Raw genomic sequence first — 16,419 nt, forward strand, 5'->3', positions numbered from 1 at the left:
GCAAGGTACAGTATTAGATAGCTAAGGCACTAGAAAGTACAGGCACTTCAGCCTATATACCCTGCCATGAGAAGTGTTCTAGGGCATCTCTGAGAGATTTCAGTGTTCTGACAGTGTTTTCTACACACCGTATTCAAGCCCAGATTAACTAGACTCATGCGTCTTGTCTGAGATGTCTGCCTTATAGTTTCCCAACTGAGTGTGGAGTGGTACTGTCAACAACACATGCACAACTTATTTTATGAGATTCATATAATCTCCGCTAATGGTATGACTATTGCTGGGGGATTTCTGATCATTAACGGGAATTAATAACCAAAACATGGTGCACTCGAGCTTTGTCAGAGCACCACTGAAATTCTGAGTCATTAAGCTTGTGTAAGAATTAGATTCACATTTTTAAGCTTGATTATATTGTACCAGCTGACTGTGCTTCGCTCTCATTTGTTTTTCTTCTGTGTGGTCACATGGCCACATTTTATGTTCCCTGGGTGTGAGAGTGTGCGCCAACTACAAATGCCCCCCTTAGTGCATGATGTCTCTAAGCTTTCAAAGCATGACTCAGTCTCATCATATAAATAATGAATTGTGCATTAGACACCCTTTGCAAAATGAAAAACAAGACGATACAGTTGTACATGTACAGATGTGCATTATTTTTGGTGGATTTATTTGAAGTTTGTGCATACTGATTGATGAAACGCATAATTAGACAAGGCACAAAGCCTAATTGCACTATTAAAGGGTATGCATGGACAGGAAAGAATATCCTTTCTGTCAGAAATGTGTGTGGATGTACTTTTACACATAGTGCCTTTAGCAGATTTTACATCATACATGTTTTAGTTTATAGTTTTCTATTTGACTGTTTACCATAATGAAATGACAGCTTAGAAGATGTTCAGCACAATGATTATAGTTGCCCTGCTCATTTCAAGCAGATTTGCCCTGTGGGAGCCAGTCTAAGAGATGTTCTGCACAAACACCGGCATCCCTTATGGCATATGATCTAGAAAAGTAAACACAATGTAGGCCTACTAAAACCTTAAATTATGTGGCAGTCATGCACTTGATAGGCAGAATAAAATTGCATTTCAGTGCACATCACTGTCCTAGTTCTTTTCTGCCACCTGAGTTTCTGTTTGTAAAGGGGTATGGTCTAGATTTGATGTGGAGTATCTGCAGCTATTTAAGTGCCCTATGCATAATGAAATAGCCAATATCATATTCATGTCACCGTTGGCTTGTTAGTACCGCTGGATCCCTTGAGATTGTGGCTTTTCAGTAAAGCTAAACAAATACAGGTTCTCAGTTGAATGTCTTGCTGCTGCAGTGTGAGGCTGCAATGAAAAGATGCTGATAAACAGTTTTTTACTGAGGAAACTAATCCGCTATTTGATATGCTTGGACCTAGTTTGAACCTTTCATGATGTGGGAGAAGGAAAAAATTATTTTTGGTACTATTGAATAGCTATGATTGTCTTCTGGTTATCTTATCGCATGCTGATGGTCAAAGTGATCAGACCTCAGATCTATATAATTATAAAATTACACACCCAACATGCATGTTGTTTTAAACAGTCAAGACTTTATTTTATTCCTTTTAGTTCTTTTATCCGTTATATTGGTAAAGTACGTTTATAGTGAACAACCTCAATAATTTTTAATCATCCATCTTCTAAATTGAACCTGAAGCCATCCTAAAATGTTTGTGTGTGTGTGTGTGTGTGTGTGTGTGTGTGTGTGTGTGTGTGTGTGTGTGTGTGTGTGTGTGTGTGTGTGTGTGTGTGTGTGTGGGTGTTGTACCAGGTAAGTGACAGCTCTCTGGAATCCTTAGAAGCAGAGGATGACCCAGCTCCAGAGCGCTCTCAGGTACACAGGCTATCCACTAGAGCCTTGCAGCTCCCACCTCTGGCCTTCAGGCAAGCCGAACAGAACGACTGGAAGGAGACCGAGCAAATACCTCGACCCACCACATTGGCGCTGAACATGACTCCTCTGATTGCCATCACCTTGGCTGATTCCAACAGGTCAGAAAATGTGTTACATCACAGCTCTGAAATGTTATCACACTGGTATTCAGTATTACATTCTTCTTATTATTATCATAAAATGTACAGAACAAACTAAACACGAAAGAAGCAAAGATGTCACATTTTTGATTATGCATACCAGCGTGTCAAATTTAGAATATTTAGAATTTGAACATAATAGCACATTTTTAATTTGCATGTTAGATATTTCAGTAGACCATGAACTATTTTTAACGATCTTTCCATTTCCATTTCCTAAAAGCTACTTTAAAAATATAGCGACTATGAAGTTACTCACTGAGAAACATTATTGAGTAACCAATTTACTGTACGTGGAAGGCTGAAGCTCAGATTCCGAAGCTTTGGAGACATTAACTAAAGAATTAGGGTTGTTCTCAAAATGGTGGCTTTTTGACCAGCAGAATGTTCCAACTTTGAAATGTTTTCATATTTGATTTGGAAATGGTGACTGTAATTTTCTGTTTGCTAATTCTATTTTTCATAACCAACCAATATTCCTGATTTTTAATATGGTGTCATTGGAGTTATTAATAGTCACTAGGGCCATAAGAGCAGCTATTGCACCGCAACAATAAATTATTCTGCTAAATATTTTTTTTTGTAAATATTTTTCAGGAAGGTTGAAACTCTAATGACACATCTAAATTATCCACAGGAAAAAGAATTACAGAAAAAATAATAAGGGGTTGTTTCCTCATGTTGATTTGAAATGAGTATCATGAAGTACAAACTATAAAACATGCAGTATAAAACAATATAAAACAGTATGTTTTGTTTTAAATGTTTTATCAGGTTACTTTTAGGTATTGTAGGAAGATGATAGTACCACCTGGATAGTACCACCTGGTACTGGATGTTGGTATATGTAAATGTGCAAATGAGCGCAGTATTGATATTGATGCATCCCTACACAGTAAAGTAAGTAAAGTGTCAAACCATTTTTTTAAATTGCTTAGGAAAGTTATACAGTACAATGATGTCTGTTGTGCTGCTTTTTTAAAATAATTTAAACTATGACGTGACCAGTAAGTTAAGGGACAGGTTTGTCACCATGTTCTGAGCATTACTCATTCCTTATAACATCAAAGAAAGGCCATCTCATTTAATTTGCATAACACGAAACAAGTAGCCTTGATCAATTTACCTCTTTTGAGCGTTCACCTTGAACTCTCTCTATCAATTGATCTTTGAACTGGGTCACTGCGGCTTGATTAAGCTGTAATGGCTTTGAAAAGCTGAGAACCATATTCCATTTTTCATTACCGTACTCTCACTGGAGAATATTAACTGTAGAATCCTGAACACACACACACACCCTTCAACATTCACATACAGACACTCTGTCTCCATCATTCTAGCTCTCTTTCTACTTGAAGCTCTCACTATTTCTCTCTTATTGAATGTACTGTTCTGCATAGAATACGTGACAGAATGAAACCAGATGAAAACCTGATGCTTACAATCAGGATTCTCTTCCATCTATTTGCTGAAAAAAGTATTTCATATGTTACACTGAGCCACATATAGCATTGCACTGCCAGCTTATTTATTCTGAAACCTACATCTGAATATATATCTTCGACCAAGCTATGTTTCATGATTGTAAGAGATGCACTGTTTAAGACTTCTGAATCATTTTTAAGCACAGTATAACCAAACTTTTTTGGTTGGTCAGTATGGACTGTTTCCATCATAGAGTCACACTCGCAAATTTGCAGCAGTTTGCATAACATTTGCATGAACGCTGCAGTATAAGTATGACTTCAAACAACTGTGAAGGAGCCATTGTATACAGACAGGTGACAAATTACAGGAAAAAACACAAAAATGTTCTAGTAAGGTGCTGGGCCATCATGAACCACCAGAACAACTTCAGTGTGATTTGGTACAGATTCTGCAAGTACTGGAAGGAAGGAAGAACACCATTCTTCAAAAACATATTCCCTCAACTTTTCTTTCATTTGTCACTCATCTGTATATTTTCTTTACTTCAGTATGTTTTCTTACTTCAGCTCAGCTATGCTGAGATGACAGGGAAAATTTAGGCTCTTTCCCAAGATAGTTCATCTTGCCTCTATAGTGTGCTTTATTTGGTATTCATTCAGCAGACGGGCCAAATTCTTACTGAATTATTTAAGTGTGATGACACATATGCTTGTGCCAAATCACTGATTTCATTAACGTAGTGGCTCATTCTGGTCCATTGCTCTCCCAGTTGATGGAATATACAGTAGTCTTGGCTGCTTTCAGTATCAGTATTGCTGATATCACATATTAGCATAACATTATATATCAATTCAACCCTTAATGGGTGTTGTTATAGTTGCTGCTTTATTCTGTTTCTTCTGGCTTGAAAAACAAAACAAGAATCACTACATACATGGCATGAAGGCAGATGGACAAATGCAAGTGTAAGTTTTAGCAACCAGAATACAAGTGTGCATCAGGGACCTGGATCCTGCAGGAACTAAAACAAATAAGTGTGGTTTTTCTTTCATGCAAAAGGGTGTGGGCATTCAGATATGAAGCTCACAGGACAAATTAAGACCGTGTTGATTAACTTGGGAGTGTATTGGGTGCCTGCGCCACACTGTCTGAGACATTTAGCACATTAACTCATTTATCTTCAGTAACTGCTTTACCCTGGTCAGGGTTATGGTAGTTTAAATCACTAATTTGTTTGTGTTTTAGGAAATAGAACCAATTAGGTTAGTTAGAAAATATTGTGTTCAGATACAAACAAAAAATAACAATTGTGTGGGAGTGGGTGGGATTGGTCAAACTTTCTGCAGGAGTGGGTAAATCAAAATGACTAGGCAACAATTACAACAGTAAACAGGCAAATAGACAAGCAACTGGCAAACAGGCATAAACTAAACAGGTAAATAATAAATAAATTGGTCACTTGCCAGTTCCAAACTGCCAGCCATCTCTCAGCTATCGAAGGACAGCTATCAACCAGGGAGGGGAAATCTAACCTATGATTCCTTTGAGACCTGTCAAGCCAGCCAACATCATCTTTTTGAACTGCTGAGTCAGGGCAGTGAAATACACATGGAAGAAAATGCTATCTGACCTCTTCTGCATACATGAACTTGGAGACGCCAGTGATTGGTAAGATTTTCTGTTATTAATAGGGGGAGTTTGCCATCCCTCTCACCCAGCAAGCATGACCAATTTTGCTCCCTTGGGTCCTAGCCACAGATGGCTGGGGCATTGTTGGGATTTGAACTTGCGAAATCCAAATGATAAAACAAGCTTTAAAAAAATGTATCCATGTTATTTAAAGGGAGTTTGCTTGATTGAGAACAGGTAGGTCATCCATCCGTTATACCTCTTATCCTTCTCAGGGTCATGGAGGAGCCCAGGGAACTCAGGGTATACCCTGGACGGGGTGCCAACCTATCGCACAATCACACACACATTTTTACACTCTATGAACAATTTGGAAATGCCAATTAGCCTACAATGCATGTCTTTGGACTGGGAGAGTAAACTGGAGTACCTGGAGGAAACCTCCAAAGCACGGGGAGAACATGCAAACTCTGTGTACACAGGGCATAGGTGGGATTCAAACCCCCAACCCCAAAGGTGTGAGGTAAATGTGCTAACTACTAAACCCCGTGGCCCCCTAAGTAGTCCAGAGATGCAGAGTGTGATTGAGCGTCATGTGACATTGTCGCAGACTGGGGATCATGGGAGTTGAAGATGTGGACGAGTCATCATCATGCATTGTGTGAGAGGGGTGGAGTGACTGACATTTCTCTTCATCTTGTGCTTGGCCCATCATGATGCTGTACGTCTGCTTGGAGCTTTCTGCACTTGTGACTCACTCTTTGCTGCCGTGGATGATCCCACATGAATCACCTACAGATTACACTTATGAAAAACAATTTATGCCCAAGACTCACTCATTCTTCAATGGATAACTTCACTTAGATACTGTAGACTTGTACCTAAAAACTTTTACTATAATCATAAAAAGCTTGATGCACATAATTAACATTATTTTTGCCTGTGTGGTATGCAATTGAGAAAGTGTTGGAAAATATTTTTAGGGATGTAGAAAATATAAAATATGAAATTGATGAGGATGAGAATAAAAGGCGCCGGCACACTGCCACAGCTATGTCCTGTTTTGAGTGCTTGGTAGAGGTGGTCAGGTAGCAAAGTCTATCGGTTTATTCAAAAAGATGAGTATATATATATCAGAGAATAGTTTTCATTCTTATTGGTTAGACACAAATAACCAGACAATCAGGTGCCTCAGCAACAGTGTGCTGATTGTTCAAGGTAAAAATAATAGGCCATTGGTACAACGTGGCGACCTCAGCCCCAGAGTTCCAGCCTGAGACGCAAGACGCAGCCTCATCTGCAGAGTTCCTACCTGGGGTCAATGTGGTGACCTCCTCACCAGCGCTCCAACATGAGATCCACGAAGGGGTCTCATATCTGGAGTTCAAGCATGAGGTTAAGGAAGCGACTTCAGCCCCAGAGCCCCAGTTGGAGGTCAACATGGCGACCTCCTCCCCAGAGCTCCAGCATGAGACCCACGAGGTGATCTCATCTCCAGAACTCTCGTCGGAGGTCAACATGGCGACCTCCTCCCCAGCGCCCCAACATGAGACCCATGAGGGGATCTCATATCCGGAGTTCAATCATGATGATAACAAGGCGATCTCCCACATCAAGTTCCAGTCGAAGGCTGACAAGACAGCCTTCCAAGCCATGTTCCTGTCTGAGGCTGATGAGACGGACTCCAAAGCCATGTTCCTGCCGGAAGTCGAAGAGACCGCCTCCCAAGCCAGGTTCCTGACTGAGAGCGACGGGATGGCCTTTCAAGCCATGTTGCTGTCCGAGGGCGACAAAGTGACCTCCCAAGCCATGTTCCTGTCCGAGGGTGACGAGACGGCTTCTCAAGCCATAGTCCAGTCTGAGGGTGATGAGACAACCTCTCAAGCTATGGTCCTGTCTGAGGGCGACGAGATGGCTTCTCAAGCCATATTCCTGTCTGAGGGCGACGAGGTGACAGGAATTCAGCAGGTGAGGCCACCTCATAGGTCTCATGCTGGAACTCTGGGGAGGAGGTCGCCATGTTGACCTCCGGCTGGAGCTCTGCAGGGGAGACCAACTTGGGTTTCAGGCTGGAGCTCGGGGCCAAGGTCGCCACTTTGACCCCGGCAGGAACTGTGCAGGTGAAACTGTCTCTTGCATCTCAGGCTAGATCTCTGGGGCTGAGGTCACCACGTTGACCTCCGGCTGGAGCTCGGCAGGTGAGACCACCTCGTAGGTCTCACGTTGGAACTTTGGGGAGGAGTTCACCCTGTTTGACTGCTTATAATAGGTGGTGAATGGCAGGGCAGGTTTATCTGCCAGGCTGAGGCCCCCAAAAGATATTCCAGGTCATCCTTGGATCCTAGACTCCCAAACATCATTAAAAATAGTCCCACAAACTGATTTATATGCTCAAGTTCCCTGGATCCCTTGGCCACTAGGCGCTGCACCCACAGCCAGGCTGGGCTGAAGAGCCGGGACCACATGAGACAAGATGGCGGCGCACACAGTTGCTGCGGCTCACGGCTCTCCTGTTCAGTGCTCTTTTTAGTTGTTTTTGTATTATTTCTTTATTACTTGTTTGTGCATTATTGGTTCTACGAACATCCGCTATACAAGTCAGAACCTTATGGATATTGGGGACCAACACCGAATACCTATTTCGAGAATGTTTCTTCACACGCACAGCATCCCAGACGACATAGCGAGATTGCCGGGCTCTCCGTGGATTGTTGTTGGGTCCAGAAGGCGTCGCAGACGGAGGAGGGAGAGGAAGCAAAAGCGGGGATGCAGGTCTGGTATTATGTTAAGGCTAAGAAAAAAAACACACAAGCCACCTTTACCGAGCCTGTTTCTCTCCAATGCCAGATCCCTAGTGAATAAAATCGACAATTTGGAATTACAACTAGCTGGAAATCGCTACGTTCATGATTGCTGTGTTTTGATTATTGCTGAAACCTGGCTTCATCCGAGGATACCCGATGCTAGCATGCAGCTAGCAGGTCGTACTATGCTTCGCTGGGACAGGACTGAGGACTCCGGTAAGAGCGGGGGGGGGGGGGGGGGGGGGGCTCTGTATGTATGTGCATGAGAAGTGGTGTAATAACGGAACAATGATAGATAAACATTGTTCCCCTGACCTCAAGTACATGTCTGTAAGATGTCGGCCCTTTTTTCTACCGAGAGAGCTAACAGTAGTGATTATCACGGCTGTGTATATTCCACCCGACGCCAATGTGAACATGGCGCTCTCTCCCCTGTTGAACACCATAAACGAACAGCAGCGGGCTTACCCCGACGGTGTTCACATAATTTCAGGAGACTTTAATAAGGCGAACTTGAAGACTGTACTCCCGAAATTCTATCAACATATTAAGTGTTTTACTAGAGGGGCGAACACTCTGGATCATGTTTATTCCAACATTAAGCATGCGTATAGAGCCATACCTCTCCCCCACCTCGGCCAATCAGACCATCTCTACCTCCTGCTCTCCCCTGCCTACACCCCCCTCAGACGCAGTGTCAAGACCACTATAAAGACTGTTACCACCTGGCCTGATGATGCATTCTGCAAACTACAGGACTGCTTCGAACAGACAGACTGGGATTTGTTTGAACATCAAGAGCTAGAAACATTAACAGGAACGGTACTGGACTATATCAAGTTCTGTATCGGAAATGTGACTGTGGACAAAAACATTCGGGTTTTCCAAAACCAGAAACCATGGATGACCAAACAGGTCCGCACACTACTCAAAGCCCGTGACGCTGCCTTCAGGTCTGGTAATAGAGCTCTGTATAGAGCCGCTCGTGCCAACCTGAAAGGTGGTATTAAGGAAGGTAAGGCGGTCTATAAGAGGAGCATAGAGTCCCACCTGTCCAGCAAAAATAAACGGGAGGTGTGGCAGGGCATACAGAACATCACGAACTACAGAGGCCGCGATGCGACAACAGGAGACCTGAGTGCGATGCTGACAGAAGAGCTAAATTGCTTCTGTGCTCGCTTTGAAACATCACAACAACAGCACTCATCTGCTCCAGCCTCACCTCCACCCTCATCTGGCCCCCATACCAGTCCAACCGTGCCTCCATCCCCTCCTGGTTCCTGCACCACTCTACTTACTGTGAGGGAACACGATGTTAGACGGATGTTTCTGGCAGTGAACCCCAGGAAAGCTGCTGGCCCAGACGGTGTACCTGGTAACGTGCTCAGATCATGTGCCCACCAGCTTGCCCACATCTTTACCAGAATCTTCAATCTCTCCCTGGCCCAAGCAGTCATCCCGGCCTGCCTAAAATCAGCCATAATCATCCCAGTTCCAAAGAAGTCGCCCACCACTAGCCTGAATGATTATCGTCCTGTGGCCCTCACTCCAGTTATCATGAAGTGCTTTGAGAGATTGGTTCTTCAGCACATCAAGGACTACCTCCCCCCAGACTTCGATCCTTATCAGTTTGCTTATCGCGCAAACAGATCCACAGAGGATGCTATCGCCATAGCTGTCCACTACGTGTTGAGACATCTAGAGCAGCAACAGAACTACGTCCAGATGCTTTTTGTGGATTACAGTTCGGCTTTTAATACAATAATTCCGGACATTCTCATCACCAAATTGGTCACCCTTGGCCTCCCCTGCCTCACATGTGCCTGGATAAAGGACTTTCTCACCAACCGGTCTCAGACAGTGAGACTTGGACCCCACCTCTCCTTCACTTGCACGTTGAGCACAGGTTCTCCACAGGGCTGTGTGTTGAGCCCCCTCCTGTACTGTCTCTACACATACGACTGTAGTCCAGTCCACAACAATAATCTTATCATCAAGTTTGCTGACGACACCACAGTGGTCGGACTCATCTCAAAAGGAGACCTACAGAGAGGAGGTCCTAAACTTGGCAGCCTGGTGTTCAAAGAACAATCTGGCTCTAAACACCAAGAAAAGTGAGGAACTCTTTGTAGACGTCAGGAAGCACAACACTGAGCTGGCCCCCCTTTTCATTAATGGTGAGTGTGTGGAGAAGGTCCACACCTTCCGGTTTCTTGGCATCCTTATCTCTGCAGACATCTCCTGGACGGACAACATCACAGTGGTTATCAAGAAGGCTCAAACCTGGCTACACTTCCTGAGGGTTCTCAGGAAGTACAATCTGGACTCCAATCTGCTGCTGATCTTCTACCGCTCGTCCGTCGAGAGCCTGCTGACATACTGTATCACGGTGTGGTACGGTAGTTGCACCGCAGCAGACAGGGAGAGGTTTCAGAGAGTAGTAAGAGCAGCACAGAAGATCATTGACTGCCCTCTCCCCTCCCTGATGGATATTTACACCTCCCGTCGCCTCAGCAGAGGCAAAACCATCATTAAGGACAGTTCTCACCCTGGCTTTGATTTGTTCAATCTGTTGCCCTCAGGGAGAAGTTACAGGTGCATCAAAACAAGGACTAATAGATTTAAGAATAGTTTTTTCCCAAAAGCTATTACCATTCTAAACACATACATGTACTGAGTTCACAGCATATGTATATAGTGTCTCAAAACTGTGCATTTCATAGTACCTCCCCCATCCGCCCCAGTATCTTGTTTATTTATCTTATTTATTTATCTTGTTTATTTATCTTATTTATTTATCTTGTTTATTTATCTGTTTGTTTATCTTATTTATCTGTTTATTCTTCTTGTTTATTCTATGTACATGTTGGCACGGAACAAAAAAAAGGAGTGGCTCTTAATTTCATTGTACATGTGTATAGTGACAATAAAAGGCATTCATTCATTCATGAACTTGAGCCATTGGTTCTCGTCGGTCTTGGGTTCTGCTAGGCTAGCAAAATAGAACTGTCAGTCAACAAGAAAATATTCAGGGTAGACAAAAAACAGATCATACGGATCTGGGAGATCTATGACAGTCCACTGGGGAAACTGGATCGAATCCAAAGCTGGGACAGTTTGCTTAGTTTCCCTAGCGTGACGTCTCCTCCGTCTTCCTGCTGCATTGATGTTGGGGCGAAGTATTCTGTCACGTAATGGAGGTTAGGACGGATGCAAGTGCAGATAAGAGCTTTATCATAGATGAGATAGGCAGACAAATCCAAATCGTGAAACACAGGTGTGGTCAGAACAGGCAAAGGGTCAGGCAATCGGCAAACGGGCATGAAACAGTCAAGGCAAAGCACAAAATGAGAAACAAGAAACAAGATCAAAAACCATGAAATGAAACATCAGGAACAAAGGCTTGGCACGGTGCTAACACTCACGACGAATAAAGAGACACAAGGGTTTTAAATACTAAACGAAAGCAAGGGTGAAACACAAAATAGCTGAGTACAATGATGTCACATAAGGGAAACAACCAATAACAATACAGGGGCGGAAACAGGACCTAAACCATTACAAAACACACATGTCAAAAGTAAACAAAGTCAATGTCACTGAAAACCTGGAAGAATGCGCTCGCGCTTCAAGCTCACGCTTCAGGTTTCAGAGCACGCTGTGAGCTCGAGCACTTTGCGCGAGGTGATGTGACACTTGAGTCACATGTTCCATATCTCATGAGCTTCCAGTTGTAATAAATGTGTGTGATATTACATTGGTAAGCAAATTATAAACATTGAATTAGGCATATACTATAACTAAAGCATGCAGAATATTCTATGTTTTTAGGTGTTTCACGTTGTTGGACATGAGTACACCCTGTGTAGCATACACTCCCAAGGGTTACACTTATTTCCAGCACACATATAACTAAGAAATATGAAAGACATTTACAGCTGTCCAAGCTGGAGTGGCCATAGAACGCAAGAATGCAATAGGAATCAGACATGTCCTAGAAAAACTTTAGAGATTATGATGGAAATTATTAGATTTGGTGGCATTGGCAGCAAATCTGGTGACAGGTCAAGTAGATCATTCCTGATAGAAATGTTGCCAAGTTACTGGCTGTATCAATTTATGATCATTTCTATAATATGGTCTTTATTTTATTTGTATCCTGGTGAAAAAATAAATTAATTGAATTTAAAACATACTGAACTAAGTGTGTTGCAAATATACTAACAATTATATGTACATAATTATGATTTATGATTATGCTGTAATTACTTATTATGTAATAATCTGTTCATTAGTTGATGTTGCAGTTTTATTTAATCTGAGTTCATGTTTAGCAATATTCTGTGAAGCTTATACTTTTTCATGACCAGTGATAACTGTCTAGATGCCATCTGTGTTTGAACATATTGTTGTCAGAACTTTCTCATTGGTCCCTGAGGGCAAATGCTTTCAACACTGGGTGGAGCTACGCATTTTCTTTGTGTACTCTCCTCTATCTTCCCGTGCATTACCTTATATGGTCTGTTCTACAGTGATGAGTATTTATTGCCAAGCATAAGTTCTTTTCTCTAAGTGCATGTCTCTAAAGCGAGTTGAAAAGAAGTGGTTTCTGTTTAATCACGTGGCCAAATGTTTGTGGACATCTGACCATCACATCCATATGTGAATGTTGAACAGCCCATTCCAGATTTAGTCCCCATTTGCTGATATAATAACCTCCACTCTTCTGGGAAGGCTTTCCACTAGATTTTGGAGTGTAGCTGTGGGGATTTGGGCTCATTCAGCCACAAGAGCATTAATGATCTCGGGCGCTGATGTCAGGCTAGAAGACCTGACACATAGTTGGCATTCCAGTTCATCTCAAAGGTGTTTAGTGGGGTTGAGGTCAGGGCTCTGTGCAGGCCACTCGAGTTCTTCCACTCCAACCTTGGCAAATTGGAGGTGCATCCAAAATCGCATACTTATGCACTATTCTGTTCCATTTTGTAGTATAAATAGTGTAAGTAGTGTGTTCAAACTGAAAAGTCCAACAAGAAGAAGTGCACTTCAAGTACCTGGATGATGCACTTGTTCAACCAAAAAATCGAAGTGTGGAATGTTGGACATTTCATGCATTCAACGGTCGCAAATTTGCTTACATAGCAGAAGAGGGGAGGAGCTACTGGGCGCTGACACTGGCTCAAATTTGATCTGAATCAAAAAAGGTAACTTTGACATTAAAATGGAAAAAAAAAATCACTGACTCTGGGTATTCTCCTAAAGCTAGTGGCGTCACATTACGTGCATTTGACGTCATTTGCCATTGACTGGGAAATGGCTTATACTTTCGGGTAATTAAAAAAAAACCTTGTTCCATTTTCTGATACTACAACTCTAAAATTCATACACTAGATGGTAGAGTACATACTGCATATTGTAAGTGCATAGTGTATAATATGTTATTTGGAACACAATTCATGTCTTCATGGACTTCACTTTTACAGGGGCATTGCCATGCTGGAACATGTTTGGGCTTCATAGTTCCAGTGAAGGTAAATTGTGATGCTATACAGCATAGAAAAACATTCTAGACAACTGTGTGCTTCAAACTTTGTGGCAACAGTTTGGGGAAGAACCATATGTGGGTGTGATGGTCCAGTGTCCACAAACTTTTGGCCATTTCATATAGTTAAAAATACACTTTGGGACAATTTCTGTAGCAAAATCAAGTTTAGTGTACAACCCCAAGTCCAAAAAAGTTGGGACACTGTGCAAAATGTAAATAAAAACAGAATGCAATGATTTGCAAATCTCATAAACCCATATGTTATTCACAATAGAACAGACAACATATCAAATGTTTAAACTGAGAAAAAAATAAGGTAATTTTGAATTTGATGGCCGCAACATGTCTCAAAAAAATTGTGAAGGGGGCAACAAAAGTCTGGAAATGTAGGTCCTACTAAAAAGAAACAGCTGGAGGAACAGTTTGCAACTAATTAGGTTAATTGACAGCAGGTCAGTAACATGATTGGGTATAAAAAGAGTATCTTAGAGAGGCAGAGTCTCTCAGAAGTAAAGATGGGATGGAATCTGAATGGAAGCATATGTTGCTCTAAAACCTGTATATACCTTTCAGCATTGATGGTACCTTTCCTGATGTGAAAGCTGCCCATACCATCAGACAGGCAGGCTTTTGAACTGAGTGCTGATAAAAAGCCGGATGGTCCCTCTCCTCTTTAGTCCTCTTTAGTTTAGATTTCAATTCGTCTGACCACAGAACAGTTTTCCACTTTACCTCAGTCCATTTTAAATGAGCTTTGGCCCAGAGAAAATGGTGGCATTTTGGGATCATGTTCACATATGACTTGTTCTTTGCATGATAGAACTTTAACCAGCATTTTTGGATGGCAAGGGAACTGTGTTCACAGCCAATGAGTTCTGGAGGTGTTTCTGAGCCCATCCAGTGATTTCCATTACAGAATCATGCCTGTTTTTAATGCAGTGCTGCCTGAGGTCCTGACGGGTATGCAATATTGATATTAAATATTTCAAGCCGTTTTTTTGTTTTATTCTTGATAATTACGGTTTACAGCTCATGGAAATCAAAAATCCAGTATCTCAAAATATTAGAATAAAGAATTTATTATACAGAAGTCTCAACCTTCTGAAAAGTATGTTAATTTATGCACTCAATACTTGGGGGCTTTAATCCTTTTGCACAAATTACTGCATCACTGCGGCGTGGCATGGAGGCAATCAGCCTGTGGTACTGCTGAGGTGTTATGAAAGCCCTGGTTGCTTTGATAGCTTTCTTCAGCTCGTCTGTATTGTTGGGTCTGGTGTCTCTCATAGATTCTCTATGGGGTTCAGGTCAGGCGAGTCTGCTGGCCAATCAAGCACAGTAATACCATAGTCACAAACCAGTTACTAGTAGTTTTGGCACTGTGGGCAGGTGCCGAATCTTGCTGGAAAAGGAAATCAACATCTCCATAAAGCTTGTCAGCAGATGGAAGCATGAAGTGCTCTAAAATATCCTGGTAAATGCTGCATTGACTCTTGACTTGAGAAAACACAGTGGACCAACACCAGCAGATGACATGGCACCCCAAACCATCACTAACTGTGGAAACTTCACACTGGACTTCAAGCAACTTGGATTCTGTTCCTCTCCACTCTTCCTCCAAACTCTGGGACCTTGATTTCCAAATGAAATGCACAATTCACCTTCATCTTCCCCATGATTATGGTTATGTGTACTGAACCAGACTGATAGATTAAATACTCAGGAAACCTTTGCAGGTCTTTTGAGTTTATTATCTGATTAGAGTCTTCTCAGGTCAACATTTCTCTATCATAAAATCTTTATTCTAATATTTTGAGACACTGGATTTTTAAAAAAAAAAATTATTTCCATGAGCTGCAAGCTGTAATCATCAAGATTAAAACAAACAAACAAAAAAGACCTGTAATATTTCTCTTTATGTGCAGTGAATCATGTATATATGAAAGTTCCACTTTTTGAATTCATTTATGGGGAAAAAAAGCTTTTCCATGATATCCACACACACACACACACACACACACACACACACACACACACACATATATATATATATATATATATATATATATATATATATATATATATATATATATATATATATATATATATATATATATATATATACATACACACACACACACACACACACACACACACACCTGACTTAATATAAAGTTTCAGAAGTTGCATGCTGTCACCGTGGACACACACACACACACACACACACAAGCGCGTTTGACAGGGAATTAAATCTGCTGTAAACGATGGCAGGGATTTGTGCGTTGAACGTCAGGTGTCGTCGCGGACTCGTTGCTGAACTCGCTGAAGTCATAAGGCAGCTCGATGAGACGGTGAAGTGCGAGTGGAAATGCGAGCCGTGCTGAACGTTAGAGGAGGCAGCAGCAGTAATAGCAGCAGCGGCAGCAGCGGTAATAGCAGCAGCAGCAGTACTAGTAATAGCAGCAGCAGCAGTACTAGCAGCAGCAGCCACTTCAATGCGCGCAGAGCGAGAGAGAACGCACAGCGCAAAGAGAACGCGAGTCCGATCCGATACCGAGGGAAAAAGTCAAACCGGACCGACGCGGAAATGGACCGAAGCTACGCGGTGGACACGGGTCACCGACCAGGGCTCAAAAAATCGCGGATGTCGTGGCCGTCCTCGTTTCAGGGATTTCGACGGTAAGGAGGCGGTATTGTGTGTTTATAGTAGGGGAGAGCGATGGGTGTGTAGGGCTGCGAGCGGGCTTTGTCCAGCGCACTTTGTTTGCTCGGAGGATAGCCGGAAAAGGCAAAGAGAGCTGTTTTGTTTGAGTTTTTTCTTTCTTTTTTTAAATAATAATAATTTTAAGAAATTAGGAAGTCGTATGTGTAGTTTTAGATAAGGCTACTTGATCTTTATCATCCTGCTGTATGAAGTGAAGCCTGGAAAAAAAATCTGCTG

General features: G+C 42.2%; 1 protein-coding gene across 4 annotated transcripts in view; it reads left to right on the plus strand.

Annotated features, from left to right (window-relative positions):
• Positions 1-16,419, plus strand: part of LOC108276982 (cAMP-specific 3',5'-cyclic phosphodiesterase 4D) — a 194,572-nt gene that overhangs the window by 30,066 nt on the left and 148,087 nt on the right. For 2 of the 4 annotated variants that reach the window (XM_017489202.3, XM_017489205.3), the window contains exon 3: positions 1,810-2,030. In XM_017489202.3, the coding sequence (XP_017344691.1) occupies positions 1,810-2,030 (221 nt within the window). Of the gene's footprint in view, positions 1-1,809; positions 2,031-15,756; positions 16,158-16,419 lie in introns of those variants that run through there. The other 2 variants (XM_017489200.3, XM_017489203.3) reach the window with 1 other exon arrangement.

Source organism: Ictalurus punctatus, chromosome 16 (assembly GCF_001660625.3).
Source record: "Ictalurus punctatus breed USDA103 chromosome 16, Coco_2.0, whole genome shotgun sequence".
In the NCBI taxonomy this organism is placed as follows: domain Eukaryota; kingdom Metazoa; phylum Chordata; class Actinopteri; order Siluriformes; family Ictaluridae; genus Ictalurus; species Ictalurus punctatus.